The sequence below is a fragment of the Glossina fuscipes genome, unplaced genomic scaffold, assembly GCF_014805625.2.
Source record: "Glossina fuscipes isolate IAEA_lab_2018 unplaced genomic scaffold, Yale_Gfus_2 0, whole genome shotgun sequence".
Lineage (NCBI taxonomy): Eukaryota > Metazoa > Arthropoda > Insecta > Diptera > Glossinidae > Glossina > Glossina fuscipes.
Genome location: NW_023998414.1, coordinates 14,390,043 through 14,406,170, shown reverse-complemented (window position 1 = coordinate 14,406,170; position 16,128 = coordinate 14,390,043). Strand labels below are relative to the sequence as shown.

General features: G+C 34.9%; 4 protein-coding genes across 4 annotated transcripts; 3 read left to right on the top strand and 1 right to left on the bottom strand.

Moving 5' to 3' along the window:
- Positions 1-610: 610 nt before the first annotated feature.
- On the top strand, positions 611-3,501 carry LOC119635682. Its single transcript, XM_038030636.1, is given in 4 exon segments — positions 611-816; positions 818-1,569; positions 1,897-2,286; positions 2,356-3,501. Coding segments are annotated over 4 exon segments (2,235 nt in total). The 5' UTR covers positions 611-682; the 3' UTR covers positions 3,315-3,501.
- Positions 3,502-5,124: 1,623 nt separating this feature from the next.
- Positions 5,125-8,053, top strand: LOC119632497 (sprT-like domain-containing protein Spartan). Its single transcript, XM_038025427.1, has 3 exons — positions 5,125-6,262; positions 6,638-7,057; positions 7,118-8,053. Exons 1-3 carry the CDS (start codon positions 5,335-5,337, stop codon positions 7,846-7,848), a joined length of 2,079 nt encoding a protein of 692 aa, XP_037881355.1. The 5' UTR covers positions 5,125-5,334; the 3' UTR covers positions 7,849-8,053.
- A 108-nt stretch (positions 8,054-8,161) lies between these two features.
- On the bottom strand, positions 8,162-9,200 carry LOC119632512 (UDP-N-acetylglucosamine transferase subunit ALG14 homolog). The gene has a single exon (XM_038025451.1). The coding sequence runs from the start codon at positions 8,747-8,749 to the stop codon at positions 8,162-8,164; it is 588 nt and encodes a 195-aa protein (XP_037881379.1). The 5' UTR covers positions 8,750-9,200.
- A 1,336-nt stretch (positions 9,201-10,536) lies between these two features.
- LOC119632489 (1-phosphatidylinositol 4,5-bisphosphate phosphodiesterase gamma-1) lies at positions 10,537-14,805 on the top strand. Its single transcript, XM_038025413.1, has 3 exons — positions 10,537-12,510; positions 12,574-13,433; positions 13,493-14,805. Exons 1-3 carry the CDS (start codon positions 10,740-10,742, stop codon positions 14,597-14,599), a joined length of 3,738 nt encoding a protein of 1,245 aa, XP_037881341.1. The 5' UTR covers positions 10,537-10,739; the 3' UTR covers positions 14,600-14,805.
- Positions 14,806-16,128: the final 1,323 nt, after the last annotated feature.

Here is a 16,128-nt window from a genome sequence, read left to right as displayed (position 1 = left end):
GTAGATTTGATATTTTGTTATTTTTTACTAACTTTTTATTAATTTAAATAAAAGACGTGTGTCGTTCCAGCAAAAATAGTTGTGCAAATGAAAAACTCAAGCTAAACGTTAAATTTATGAGGTTCAAACAAAAAACTTCGTATTCATATTGAAAATTTGTAGATTATTCTATCATCGAAAAAGCTGTAGTAGCACTAAACTCTTAAGATACCACTCCACTCTTTGTATAACAGATGATCTTTGTCTTTTAAAGATATATACACTGCTGGCGTTTGCAATAACTACGAGCTTGGTGCTGTTAAATGCAAACGTATTCTAAAATATAAAAATGCATAAAAATATTTAGTTTCAATAACATATGTATAATGTATACATGTTGCCTTTAAACAATAATAATAAATACGGCTCAGCATTAACAATAAAGTAAAATTATATTCGCCTACAAAGATTACTCATTGTTGGGGAGCAGGCTAATATAAATAATACGATACGATAAAATATCACTGCTGTTCTCCCATATGTAGGTGTTCTTCATATAACTTTGACATTCTACAACTTTGGCAACAATAACATCACTATTGTATTTCTATTTTACCAAAGTCAGAGTCAAAAGGTAGCGCCAAGTAACATAAATTGATTCGTTTTTTGAGTAAAAGGAATTGGAAAAGCTCAATATAAGAATATGTCTTTTGAAGCGGACTACGAATACGCCTTGCAATTGCATAATCTCTTGAACTCCTCTAGTCAGGAGAAGTGCATTGACGACGATATTAAATTTGTGGATTTTAAAAAATCTTCGCAAAATAAACCAAAAAAAAAAGCGCATTAACCCGCGTTCAAACTTAGATGCGGATCATATATATCGGATGCAAAATTTATGGCATCCTCAGTGCGAATTTTTAAATCCAACACCGAACATTGTCGCTCTTTTCAATCACTTTGACAATAAATTTTTCCAAAATCGTCTTAAATGCGTCACTTTAGAATGGGGTAAACGAATGCACAGCTGTGCAGGTATTTGTTATTCGCGTAAATATTGTGATGATAAGGATATTACAATACGTTTAAGCGAGCCCTTACTAGCATTGAGGCAGCGCAAGGTTTTAATTGAGACTATGCTACATGAAATGATTCATGCTTATTGCTTTGTTTTACATATCCGAGAAAGCAATGGTGGACATGGCCCTCAATTCAAGAAGATAATGAGTGCTGTTAATAAAGTAAGTGGCACCAACATTACTGTGTACCACACGCTCCGTGATGAGATAAAATCGTGCAACTTGTATTGGTGGTGTTGTAATGGCGTTTGCCAAGAACGGTCGCCGTTCTATGGTCATGTTATACGTACATCTAACGATGCTCCCGGTCCTACTGACATTTGGTGGGCTAAACATCTAGAGGAATGTGGTGGTACGCTCATGAAAATTAAAGGGCCTGCCGAAAAGCTTAGGCTGAAGAAAATCAAAAAATCAAATAAAGAAAAGGAGAAAAGCTCCGACGAAAATAATGAATCACCCGAAAACTTGACTTCAGAGTTAAATAATACAAATGTACACCTTATTAATGCAGGTATAAATCACTTTCTGGTTTTTCGTATGGTAGTATTTGTGTTTTAAGATACACAATTTAAAGTATGTAGTATCTTAGAGGCAATCGGTGCAAAACTGCTTATCCTATTGACAGTCTGCATATGTGCTAGTCATGATAATTGACATCCAAAGTAGCGCCGATTAGGAAACGAAAATCCAAATCGGCTATTCTCATATATATTCTCCTGTAAAATGTCCTTTGCATTAAAAAAATGAAATAAGTTAAAGAGGGATGGTATTGGCCCATAGTCACTTCTCACTTTTCGTCAATTTAATCTTCTTAACTGCATTTTTATTTCCATTTCAGGTCGCATATCCAAATCAAATGACCTTGGTACAATGTCGTTAGGTTTAACAGCATCAGTTGCTAAAGCTTTTCCACCTACTTCATATCCAGGGTTGTCCTCTGATCCGTTTAGCGTATTAATAAATCGTCCCACCTCGGTACAAACGTTCAGTTCATCAAGCGCGCCACGCGGTAATTTGCATAATGTTGTCGGTCTTAAAGATATAGGCACTAGATCAAAACCATCATTTTCCGATTGGGGAAAAAGCGCTTCATTATCTCAAAAAAGTGACCAACGCTCTACTCCTGGAAATCATATTGATCGTCAGTTTTTACGCAGCGTGTGGGAGAAACGATGGAATGGTGGCATTGATAATCGACAAAACCGTGCAGATGACAACGGACCTACAGGTATAGAAATATACGGTCTCGTCACTTGAAATGTTTCAAATTAACCTCTCATGTACACCTTTGTTGCAGTTGACATCAAACGTAAGCGCATCTCAAATGACGGTAGCCCTTCAGATGTAATTTGCACATCCGTCGAAGGTCCGTCGTGTGCAAAGAATCAAAAAGATTGGATTGCAATTGATGAAGATGTTATGGTGCAAGATAATAGTTCTGACGACGTTATAAGTCTATCGTCTGGCGAAGACAACGACGATCAGGATGATGAGGAGTATGAAATATATAAAGCGACCATAAATCAAAAAATGACGTTAGCGGAAAGGCAGAAGGTGATAAAAAAAGAAATAATCGATGAATCCGTTGATTTATGCGAGGGTGACATTGAGCTAATTGACGATGAATTTGATGATAACTTTGAGCAGAGCTATGAAATAATAGCTTCTAGCGAATTACCCAACACTAGTGTTATAGACAAATACTTTAGCTCGAACAATTTTTTAAGAGAATTTCAAAAAGATAATGACTTGATTGCGTCCGGATCGAGATTAAATTCAAGTAACGAAATTGTAACATGCCCAATTTGCGAAACAAAAATGCCGCGATGGCAATTTGCTAAACATCTCAACGGCTGTACCGGTATAACTCTCAAAGTCCAGCCACGTAAACTGGCCTTTAAAAACTTAGCTACTGCAACTAAAGAAAAAAAGAGTGCACGCTTTTCCAGCAAGACAGCCAAAAATATATTACGCAACGCTGGTTACTTAGATAGCGATCTAACTCAAACCGATCTGCTTAGCAGCTTCGGTGAGGAAGCTGAACGTGAATTCGAGAGTTCAGGTGTAGATCCTTCAGAGAATAATACTATAGATCGTAGTTCGCCGCCGGAAGGCGAAGACATTAAACATTATCGTCAACAGAGTATTTACAAAACAACGCGACAGTGTCCAATATGAGCTCGAGAAATAGAGAGAACCGACGTCAATAACCATTTGATTATATGTGCACGCAAAGGAAATAAAAATTCTAGATAAACATAATTTCGTCTGCATCTCATTTTCTATTTGCTGGCTGCATTTGCAAAATCATGCGAAAAACGTTTACTTACGCCTATACTCTTACTTACTATTTCCCATATTTATTTGGTATAAGATTTCCGAGACAACGTCCTAATGGCTCTAAAAATAATTATATACTATAATTTAGATCATTCTTTTCTTATGTTTTAAAAGGTGTCCTTGAACGCTGTTTTGAAATAAATTTTTTTTTGTTAATTTATCTATTTTTACAAGCCTGCCTTGTTGCTTTTCTTGAAGTTAATGCCGCCTTTTTTTTCATTAAATTGTAGTTTTCTCTTTCAGTTTTTACAATTGTAGTTTTTGTTGAAAACCGTTTGATGTGTAGACGGACTTCTTTAAAATCCTACGTTATTCAGAGCAACTTCGTATAAGAAATAAGTAAAGACGTCTCCAGAGAATGGCAGCAGTGCTGTCCTCAAATATTATAAAAAAAATTGGCAAAGAATCGGCCTTTTCTTAGTGGCCTTTTTTCAGTGGTCTATCGCCTTAATAAAATTGATCAAACGTTTCACATAAAGTCTTCAACGGATTAAACACTTTACAATTCGTTCGATATTGCGACCATCGACAAGACGATTCAAATATATTTATTTCGCTAAGCAGAACTATTGAAGAATCTTTCCCTCCCTCAAGAAGAGAAAAAGTTAAAAATGCACTCAATTATCTGTGCCTCTCATTTAAAACTTTCTAGCGAAATTAGTAACACTAAAAATATTGTTAGTAGCGCGAACAAAAGTAAACTTAAACAAATTAAAATGTTATAGCACGAAAGCGCTGTCTTTTAGGTATTCTGTTCAATTCTTCCTTCCCGCATCATGAATTACACCTTGTTGACATAAAAAGGGATATTATGTTTATGGCGTGCAATCCGAAAAATAGTTGTATTTAGTCCACATATTATAAGCGAAATTGCTATTTTATAGCAACCTTCGTCATAAAGCTAAAGCTGCGTCTTGTTTCTTTATAAAGAAAACGATTCTAAATTGACTGGTGTTGTTAAGGATGTATTATAAGTCTATCAGGGTACATTTAGAAAAATTTAGCGCATATTCGCTACAAGCATTGTCGCATTTAAAAAGATTTTCCGCATGACGGACAGACGGACATGTGTAAGTCGGTGATTAAGAATTAATGTATTTTATAAGATCTCTGAAGCCTTCTTGTGGTGATGAGCATAAAAAACTATTATCATCGCAATTATTAACGCATTAGAGATAGAACTCAAATAACGATGAAGAGTTGATCATTCTATAATAAAATTTAAAAAACAACTTCATACGAAAGCAACAACCGCCAGTTTTAGTCACCGAGTTTTTATGAATCGCGTACAGTGCATGTACAAAGTTAGTGTCGACATTGGTGAGATATGGGAATTATGATATGAAAAACTACAGTCATAAACAGAAGATGCGTGTCGATAATGACACAAAGCTTCCTTTGAAGCAGCTGAACCCTTTGGTAAGCAAAAATAAAATAAAGATAAATGGATCAACAACACACCCTTCTGAACGGATGAACGTATATACACACAAAATATAATTGTAAACCCCACTTCACTATCTACGAAACTATGAGTTATGTTTCTGAAGATACCCAGATAGCTTTTTATTCTACATTGATATATAGATTTGTGGTTGTTCATTTTATTCGTGTATGTGATTCGAAACGGATCAGAGTCTTTTTCTAAGATTCTTTGAAAATTAATGAAAAGGAATAAAAATGAAATTTGGTGACCCTGTTTTCCTTTTTTTTTTTTGTTTTTTTGTTTTGTTTTTTTTGGTTCAATGTTTTCTATTAGCACTGAATTCAATAATGATCCAATAAATTCAGCCCAGTCACAGTTCTTAACCCGCGAAAGAAAAAAAGATTCAGGAATCTATTTCATTTGTTAAAGTTTGTGATTATATATTTTTTTGATGAACTCTTTGATTTATTGTTTCAATAGAAGAAAGGTTTTCAAAGGAATTTGAAGAGAATGCCTCTGGACGAAGATTATAAATATGCCTTGGAGTTGCATAAACGTTTAAACGGCGGTAGCGATGGTAGCGGAGAAGATTATGCTGATAGCGATATTCAATACATGGGTTCTAACAAATCCATTCAGAATTCATTGCAAACAAAACGTAATAATTTGCGTTCAAATTCAGATGACGATTATCTAAACAGCACCCAAAATTTGGTTCATCCTCAATGGGAAATCTTGGATCCAACGCCTGACATTTTCGCTCTTTTCGGTCAATTTGATAACAAATTTTTTCAATGTCGCTTAAAATGTGTGACTTTAGAATGGAGTAAACGAATGTTCAGCTGTGCCGGTATATGCTATTCGCGTAAAAACGCTCTTGGCATGGATGTAACGATACGTTTAAGTGAACCTTTGCTAAAATTGAGACCACGCAAGGATTTGATTGAGACTATGCTACATGAAATGATTCACGCGTATTGCTTCGTTTTGCACATTCGTGAAGGCAATGGCGGTCACGGCCCTCAATTTCAGAAAATAATGAATGCCATTAACCAAACTGCTGGCACGAACATCACGGTTTATCATTCATTTCATGATGAAGTTAAATTATATAAACAACATTGGTGGCGGTGCAATGGTGTATGCCAAAATCGTTCACCCTTTTTTGGCTATGTGAAACGCACTTGCAATCGCGCCCCGGGGCCAAATGATTTTTGGTGGGCCAAACATCAACAGGATTGTGGTGGAACTTTTATCAAAATCAAGGAGCCTGACAAGAAAAGTAAATCGAAAGCAAACAAAAAATTGGAAACGAAAAACGATAAAAAGTCATATGGAAATGAAGATTTGCGCAAATTTTTTTCACCAACTGCAAATGGCTTCCAAGGTCGTGAAGCGAACACAAAAGGTCTTAATAATCTAAACAACGGCTTTAAAGGTAAGTTCTTATTTTGCTCACTACATGTCTGCTTATGCCTTGCACTGCTAATCGGATATATCTGGCAACGCTCTTAAGTGTTAAAATTTGTTAAGATAATTATGTCCTTAGAGATGCCGAAAAATTGCTTAAAATTTCTCTTGCCACTTACTATTCCAACTTTTTTCTGTTATTCAAAGTAGTGCCCATGGGCGGAGACAAACATATTAAGAAATTTCGCAAATTAGTGCATCTCTCTTAACGGTTTCAGGTATTCTTTCCAAAAAGTTAACAGCATATAAGATAAACATATATAACTTTAAGGTCGGTTTAGCATGTAAAATGCGCGAATTTCAGAAAATATAATTCCCTCCGTCTTTGACTACTGTATTGCAGGTGGCAGCACTAAAACGAACGGAGGCGGCACTATATTATTAAATCCTCGTACCAAAACCGCTTCAAACTCCAGCACTTCGGCAGCTAAAATTTTCCCACCAACATCATATCCTGGTTTGTCGTCCGACCCTAATCCAACAAATCATTCCAGCCCATCAAGTTTGCCACGGGGCAACTTACGCAATGTTGTCAGTCTCAAGGATGTTGGCACTAATATAAGGTCATCATCTTTCAAATCGTCCGACTGGGGGAGAGGCAACTCGTTGTCTACAAGTAGTCCAAAAGACAGTGTTCCTAGTGGTCAGGTGGATCGTCAGCTTTTACGCAATGTATGGGCGAAACGTTTTAACAGCTGTGATGCTGACTGTGATAAAAGTAACAGTTCGAAGAGACATAAACGCAGTGAGGACGAAGTCCCGGGTAAAGCAATCGAATTTTCATTCTTTGTCCAGAAAGTGTAATTTTTGTACCTTTTTGTAGATGATATTAAACGTAAACGTATCTCAAACAGTAACAAGTCGCCAGCCTCATCTGATCCTAGTTCTCTTGATAAGAAATTTTCTATCGGTGTCCACCGTCGGAAAGACTGCACTGTAATAGATGAAATTATTGACTTATCATCTAGTGAAGATAGCGACAACGATAACGATTTTCAGTATAAATTAATTAAACCGACTATAAACAAAAATATGACAACAGAGGAAAGACAGACCATGATTAAGCAAGAAATAATTGATGATTCCACTTCTCTATCTGACACTGATATTGAAATTATTGGCGATGAATTTGACGATAATTTCGAGGACAGTGACGAAATGATAGCTGCGGGTGAACTGGCCGACATTAGTGTTATAGATGAATTCTTTGGTGAAGATACTCTTTTAAAAGGATTTCAAACAGAAAATGGTTCGTTCGCCTCAGGATCAAGATCAAGTTTTAATAACGATGTCATAACATGTCCTGTTTGCCAAACCAAAATGCCTAGGTCGCAGTTGGCCGAACATCTCGACTGTTGCACTGGTATAAGCGAAAAAATTGAACATAATGAACTAACCAATAGAAAGGTACCGGCTGTGTCAAAGAAAACTCGAAAAATGCGCAAATCAGCTAAAGATATATTACTTGATGCTGGTTACTCGGAAGCTGATCTATCCAAAATTGTTAATTTGGATAATTTTGATGAAGATGAGTATGAAACTAAGATATTGTAGTTCAAAGATCGGCACTGGCAATGGAACTGTATGATCAACGAACCATTTATGAAATAACACGTGTATGTTCAAGAAGTGAAAGAACTTCAAATAACCGAACATCTCACGGAACGTTTACGCGAGCGATAAAATAAGTACATGCCTGAGGTCGATCAAAATACGTTTTTTCATTTTCCGAATGTTTTTGATTTATTATTTAAAGCTAGCAAATCTTCACAGACAATTTCTTAAAAATATACTCAACTACATAAAAAATATATGAAACTAAATCAGAAAATTTCGTTATTTGCTGATAAAAATTATAATTTATAGTTTACATAATATTTCCAAAATATTTGACATTTTCCCTATGACGGTATTTATCGGCCAACGGCTGCCACTGCACTACAAATAAATCGGCGAAGTGCAATAAGATTTTTCCACTCAGTGATAGCGTATGAACTCGACAAAAACTTTCAATAAAAATGATTTTTGTTTTTCTTTCCAAACGTCCTGCCAATCTCCATAGATAAGTGGCTATACAGAAAGGCACGCATGTGCCAGGGCCATTGCATAGTATTAGACGCGGCTGATCACGAAATATTAACCAAAAACTCCAAATGAAAGCATACAAAGTAGTAAAAATAGTGCTCAGCCAACTTTGTCCCACTTCGCGACTACGGGGAACTTCAATGAAGGCATCGGGTTCTATATGATGGTTAATAGACTCTTCTAGCGCCTTTTTGAAACGTACCTTTGAGGTAGTGTCTGTCGTAGCTAGCAAATACTTTTGGGGTTTGTAGTATCCCGGTTCTTCACTTAATTGAAATAGCGCCTGAATTATTTTGACCATTTCTGAGGTATGTCCCCCAGAACCCAAAATCACATAAACTGGTTTAGACGTAGGACCAAAAGCCGGCATATGTATATTTTAAAAGCTTCTTTTTTTTTTTTTCTCAAAATAATTTCTTCAGACGTGATGTGTTTACTTACTTTGTTAGGTTTAGGATTACCATACTTTGGCTTTTTATTTGACATATGGAATAGAGATTTAAATTATCCAATTTAACTAGTATTGCTTAAATTAAAAAAAACACTTTTTTGCTATTCAAAATTTTTCTGTCATCCACTTTCCACTACCCCCATAAGGAGCAGATGGGAAAAGTAAAAGTAATAGAAACTTGGCTGGGTTTGTCCGCTAATAAGGCTGCATATAATAAACATTGGGGAAGTCACGCTTCCCTGGCTTATCATATATCCTTTAGAAACTAAAAAAAAAAAAAAATAAGCAACTTAGTGTAAACATAAGTAACCAGCTTACGATTTGAGAAGTATAAGTAAAGAAAAGAACGTAACAACATAAAGTTTGAAATGAATAAACAAGACGAAACTGTAAGAATAGTTCATTATATAAATCAAAGCCAGGAACCATGCTAAAAAGTTCTTTCAAACTTTACAACTCTTGCACGTTTAACAATTTTTACGAGTGAATGTTCATTACTGTCAACATATTCCATTTAATTTTAAGACGTTCGCATATGTATACCTGTCTGTTCGTTACATTTACAATGAATACCAAATATGACATCATCCCTTTAGTGGTTCCGAGAATAAATATAAATAAAACTCACTTTCAACTGAGATTTAGGTGAAATTTTTTTCAATATATTGTTTGGACCTCATCATTATTTGTGGATTACAAATACATGCAGAGTTATACATCGTACACTTATTACGAAAATAATGAACGCATGTCACGTTGCGTGCATGTGAGATAAAGTGCATATTCGGTTAAATGGCTTCTTAAATAAGTTGTGACCCACTGTGCTTTTCGCATTCTGCTCTCCAAATTCTTTTATTTGATCGCCATATCGCTGGTTTTATTAAAGAGGAAGCAATCACGGCGTCTATCATGTTTATTATCAGATATTAATCCGTAAAGCAAATATGGAAAGTTTCAACCTTCTAACTGTAATAATTTCCGATTAATGAGCTAAAATCCAAAAATTTTTGTTAGAAAAAACTGAATTGAGTTCAGTTTACGCTCCACTGCGCGCTTTAGCTTCGACCAATTTGGCCCATTTTCAATGCCAACCTGCGTGCAGGAACTTCCAATGTCTCTACTAAATTTGAATTCGATATTGTCAGTTTTGCGAGTTTTGCATTGAAATCTCCCTTGGCCGAATTTATCATATATTGCCGCTAGTCTCACAAAACGTCATTAAAGACACAACAAATTTTCTCCATTCTTTTTTTTTTTTTTTTTTTTTTTTTTTTGTTTATTTTCTATACATTTTCAAACAGGAGGAATACTTTAAATTTAATTTAAATAGCATTATTTTGGATATAGTTACGCTTTCTACAGACAACGAACCATGCTTTTATATTGCTTTACGCAATTTATAGATTTTTCGAGTAAGAGCATTAATGCTATGTTTCAAGTAGTCTTAATAATAAAGCTCACCTATGAAGGCATTATTATTATTATAAAACAGCTGCTACAAAACCACTCAACATATGCGATATTCAGCATTCAGCATTCATTTAGCATAAAATTAATTCAGCATTTGGCATCAAAATAAATCAACAAGTTTCACTTCTTTTTTCTTTTTGCGTCTGCAAGCTTATGTTTATTAAATTATAATTAAAATATAAAACACAATGAATTGAAAATATTTAATATTATTTATACAGACGTTAAAGAACTAATAATTTTATAAAAGTTTTCCGTTGTTTCGTTAAATCAAAGTTAAATTTAAGAAAAATCTCCGATATTGTTTTTGTTAAGATATCAAATTGTTATTATTATTATTATTATTATTATTATTATATTTTTATTTCTTCCGAGTCAGTTGCGCCAGTTATTTTATGCGCACTCGAAAGTAAACTAAAAGAATTCCGTTAAAGCGAAAATGATGAATTGTTTCAGTTCTTTAAGCGTGCCCACATTGGGTGAAATGGAACAAATTATATGCATGTTGGAAAGGGGTACCATTGTAACTAAATTGTATAATAAGCAAAGACGACCTGAACAGAGACGTCTAATTTTGGTTCGCGAAACTCGCCAATTATTATGGTCACCAGCTACTGCAAATACGCGTATAGAACATGAAGGTTCTTTAGAGTTACGAGAAATTAAGGAAATACGGGTGGGAAAGAACTCCAAGGAATTTCGAAATTGCCCAGACGAGGCTAAACGGTTTGAACCTGGAAAATGTTTCGTGGTCTTGCATGGCAGCTCATTTAAGTTGAAGACCTTCTCAGTTGTAGCCTTTTCGGAGCAAGAGGCAGAAAACTGGGTGAAGGGTTTACGTTATATGGTACAGGATACAATAAATGCTCCATATCCATTGCAGGTGGAACGCTGGTTAAGACGTGAGTATTATTCTATAGAGAATTCTAGCTGCCAAACAACCAAAGAGAACGGTCAGGTCACAATCAAAGACTTTAAAGCATTTTTGGCCAGTGTAAGCTGTAAAATGACAACCTCAAAGTTAATGGATTGCTTCACTGAAGATGATATTAGGCGGAAAAATGATTTGCGTTTTGATGATTTTGCTCGACTTTACCGTAAACTTTTACAACCACCCGGATTTCTTGAAGACCTTGTCCACAATTCGCCAATTAGCGAATTTGATTATTCTAAAGATGGCCTTACGGTAAGTTTGAAGGAGTTTCAGCGTTTCCTTACGCAAGAGCAGCACGACGCCATGGGACGCGATGATCATACGGCCTCCAGTTTTATACGTGATTTCATTGAAGATATAGAACGCGATATACGCGAACCTTATTTTACGATGGAAGAGTTTCTAGATTATCTTTTTTCCAAGCACAATGACTTGTGGGATAGAAAATGCGATCGTGTTTACATGGATATGAAACAACCCATGTCAGCATATTGGATAGCTTCGTCACATAACACTTACTTAACGGGCGATCAATTCTCATCAGAAAGTTCTTGTGAAGCTTATGTTCGCGCTTTACGTATGGGTTGCAGATGTATAGAACTTGACTGTTGGAATGGTCCAGATAATTTGCCATATATTTTTCATGGCCACACTATAACATCGAAAATTAAATTTAAAGATGTCATTAAAACGATTAAAACACATGCATTTATTACTTCGGAATATCCCGTGATATTATCTATTGAACAGAATTGCTCGTTGGAACAACAACGTAATATGGCTCAAGCTCTTACCGAAGTATTTGGCGATATGTTATTGACACAACACTGTGATCGATCGGAAACGCAATTACCCTCTCCCCATCAACTAAGGCGTAAAGTTATACTGAAACATAAAAAAATACCGGAGTTTGAAGACAATGCTAGTATAACGTCGAATACGGCTACCTCGACCGTAAGCATTGGATCAAGCGGTAGCCGAGGTTCTATCAGTGGTCCCAGTGATGACCAAGATAGCGTACGCAACATATTAAAGGAAGGCATGATGTATTTTAAAGATCCTGTTGATAAAACTTGGAATATTTATCATTTTGTCTTAACTCAACAAGAGTTAATTTATTCTTCGGAAATAGATGAAAATCGTTCCGCAGCCGGTGATGATGATGACAACGTCGTACAACGCAATTCCTGTAATGCATTAATACCAAAAGGTAAAGAGAATTTGGTTAACGACGAACTTCATTTTGGGGAGAATTGGTTTCATGGTAAATTGGAAGGTAACTTACTTCATTAAAACATTTTTTTATTAAAAAAATTCTAAGCATTGTTACGTTTTGTAGGTGGCCGCCATGAAGCCGATCAATTATTAGAAGCTTATAAACATCTAGGGGATGGAACATTTTTGGTAAGAGAATCAGCAACATTTGTGGGTGACTATAGCCTATCATTTTGGCGGCGCAATCGTCCCAATCATTGCCGTATCAAACTGAAGCATGAAAATGGCTCAACAAAATATTATTTGGTGGATAATTTTGTGTTTGATTCTTTATATTCTTTAATTGTATACTATCGTAAAAATATGCTACGTGGCTCAGAATTTTCTATTATTCTCAAGGAACCTGTGCCGCAACCGAAAAAGCATGAATCACAAGAATGGTTTCATCCACATACCACTAAAGAACAAGCCGAACAAGTTCTAATTAAATTAGACGTAGGCTCTTTCTTGGTAAGGCCGTCAGTTCAAAATACAGATGCTTTCGTCATTTCATTTACTATAAATCGTAAAATTAAACATTGCCGAATTTTACAAGAAGGCCGTTTGTTTGTGGTGGACGCTAATCAATTTGAGTCTTTAATATTGCTTGTTAAATATTATATGCGTAATCCGTTATATCGCAACGTAAAACTTATATATCCAGTGTCTCAAGAGATATTAAAACAAAAGCTTTCAGCTTGTCAAGTGTCATTAGATCATACTGGTAACAATGGGGATTTCAATGATGCGTCCAGTTATATGGATCCTAGTTTAGAGGATCGCGTCACTTGTAAGGCTTTATATAGTTATAAAGCTGAAAATCCAGATGAATTATCATTTCCCAAACACGCGATTATTACTAATGTGCAGCGTAATAACACTATGTGGTGGAAAGGCGATTACGGTGGCATGAAACAGCGTCATTTACCGGCCAATTATGTGAAGGTAATACTGTTTGGTGTTACTATGTACTATGAATCTCGTAATTACTATGTACTTTTTAGATTATTGACTCATCGGGCGACGATTATAATAGTTTTACTGATGACTTTAATTCGGAGCAATTTTCTCGCACTGATTCTATTGAGATTCACGGAGCAGTGGCATCATTATTTGAATCCAACGAACCGGGTATAGGATTAATGTTACAAATCCAAACACCTACCATGCAGAATACTTTCGTAATAGGTTTCGATAAGGAGGAACTTGCATTCGAATGGGTTCAAGCTATACAAGACGCGGCTGTAATTGCCAATCAATTGGACTCTGAAAGGCGCAAAAAAGAGCGCTCCGCTCGTGTGGCCAAAGAAATGTCCGACTTAATTATATACTTTCGCAGTGTTCCATTTCGGGAACATTCATGGGTTTTCTATGAAATGTCTAGCTTTCCTGAAACTAAAGCGGAAAAACAATTTTTACAACAAAACACCGCACTTTTCTTGGCCTATCATCGTAATCAAATTACTCGGGTTTATCCCAAGGGTCAACGTCTGGATTCTTCCAATTTTAATCCAGTTCCGTTTTGGAATGTAGGCTCACAAATGATTGCTTTAAACTATCAGACAGGTGATAAGGCCATGCAATTAAATCAAGCGAAATTTCGTGATAATGGTCAATGCGGTTACCTTTTGAAGCCGAAATTTATGCAAACCGATGGCTTCGATCCAAATAATCCGGCAACAATTAGTCTTTTAGAAGCCAAAATAGTTACTATACGTATTATAGCAGCTCGGCACTTATTTCGTTGCGGTAAATGCAGCAATCCTCTTGTCGTGGTCGAGGTTACTGGCGCCAATTTTGATACAGGTGTAAAACATCGTACAAAAGCATCTGAGAACGGTTTCAATCCCATATGGAATGAGACCTGCGAATTCTCTATACGGAATCCGTATTTCGCTCTTTTGCGTTTCGAAGTTCAAGATGAAGACATTTTCGCCGAAACACATTTTATCGCACAGGCGTGCTATGCATTAAACTGTTTACGTTCAGGGTATCGTAGTGTTATTTTGCGTAACAAATTCAGCGAAGAATACGAATTAGCTTCACTGCTTATCCATATTGATATAAAACAGATACCGCCTAATGAAACACCAGCAGTTTTAAATTTTTAGAAAAATTTCATATAAATATTAAAAAAAGGAGAAGACTAAAAAAATTTGACAAAAAAAAAGAGAAAGCTTTAATAATCCATATACGTATATATTGTTTCTATTTCATATTGCTTCCAAATTTACAAACTCTTATAAGCATATCTTAATAACACTTACCTATAATATGAAGACTTATTGTTGTGCGTTTGAAATTGTAAATGTAGGTTAGGTTTTATTTTTATTATAATATTTGTTTAGCAAAATTAAAAAAAAAAAAATTTGTAAACGCAATACTTTCATTTAATTATATAATTACAACGGTGTGTTTGTTTATTTATAAAATTATCATTGTGTGCATGTGTACCTAATTTTGAAATGTCGAAAATGTTTAACAATATTTTTACAAAATAAAAAACTTAAACTAATTATAATTTTTCATCGTTGGCGATGTCTTTAAAATTTTTCTTCAAATGCAAGCGTTTGATATCGACGTCATTCCAACTAATTCCAATATGATGCATCTGCACGCGTCCGGTTAGCATCTTGAAAAGCAAACGTAACAGGCGGATCGCAGAAGAGATCAGATACATATATGATTATAAGGAACCGATTATTGACCATTCGACGGCAATTAAGGACGAGCAAAGGAAATTCAATTTGTTGACACTAAAGTGTAAAATAAAATAAAAATTAGTGATTGTTGGATAATTGAATAAGCCCATTCGTTAAATTGACTTGTGACTGAATCAAATTCTTGAGATCGTCAATATGTCAACTATAAGACGGCAGATAGAAGAGACGATTTCATCTAATCAGAATATTAGATTAATTGAAAACAGATATCAACCAAAACAACCAATATGCATGCATGTTCAACTATAATTCTTTTATGATAGTTTTTTTCTCTTTTTTTTTTTTTGTCGCAAGTTTCTTGCTTCCAGATGAAATATTTAGTTTATTAGTCACTCGCATAAGATTTTCTTTGGGCCGCGAACAGGAAAAGTTATGATATTTTTTTCGTAATTACACCCTTGAAAAAAACCTTGGACCAGTTGGTATCAGATTTTAATTCTTTTAATGTTCGTCATACATCAAAGATTCATTTATTCAATGTATATTGTTTATCGCATCTTGCACATCCTATATACTCTAAATATTATATTGTTTTGTAATTTGTCAGAGAGGACTATATAAATTGAATACTATGTATACGCTCTGATCTATTTGTATTTTATTTTTATAACTAGATATGCCTTTGAACGTAACGTTCTTTATGTCTATAAATGTAGGAAGGACGGACAGATATGCCTAAATCGTTTCTTCTCGTCTATCTCGTCTATCCTAGTTAAAGAAAATATGCATCTGGCATATAAATTATTTATAAAATCCAAGAATAGAATAATTACATTAACTACTGTTATCAATTTACTACTAATATTATACAAGTAATGGCAGCTCTGATTATATTATTTATACCGTAATTTATGTGAAAAGTAACTAAGCTATAAAATTGATAATAAGTCTTAGTAAAAAAATAAAAAAAAATAAAA

What these genes read in the sequence shown, in the direction of transcription:
- LOC119632497 (XM_038025427.1), top strand. Translation starts at nt 5,335, where the DNA reads ATGCCTCTGGACGAAGATTATAAATATGCCTTGGAGTTGCATAAACGT. An exon ending in TCTAAACAACGGCTTTAAAG is followed by an intron (nt 6,263 to 6,637) that starts GTAAGTTCTTAT and finishes ACTGTATTGCAG; the next exon opens with GTGGCAGCACTAAAACGAAC. An exon ending in CAGTGAGGACGAAGTCCCGG is followed by an intron (nt 7,058 to 7,117) that starts GTAAAGCAATCG and finishes ACCTTTTTGTAG; the next exon opens with ATGATATTAAACGTAAACGT.
- LOC119632512 (XM_038025451.1), bottom strand. Translation starts at nt 8,749, where the DNA reads ATGCCGGCTTTTGGTCCTACGTCTAAACCAGTTTATGTGATTTTGGGT.
- LOC119632489 (XM_038025413.1), top strand. Translation starts at nt 10,740, where the DNA reads ATGATGAATTGTTTCAGTTCTTTAAGCGTGCCCACATTGGGTGAAATG. An exon ending in GTTTCATGGTAAATTGGAAG is followed by an intron (nt 12,511 to 12,573) that starts GTAACTTACTTC and finishes TACGTTTTGTAG; the next exon opens with GTGGCCGCCATGAAGCCGAT. An exon ending in TACCGGCCAATTATGTGAAG is followed by an intron (nt 13,434 to 13,492) that starts GTAATACTGTTT and finishes TGTACTTTTTAG; the next exon opens with ATTATTGACTCATCGGGCGA.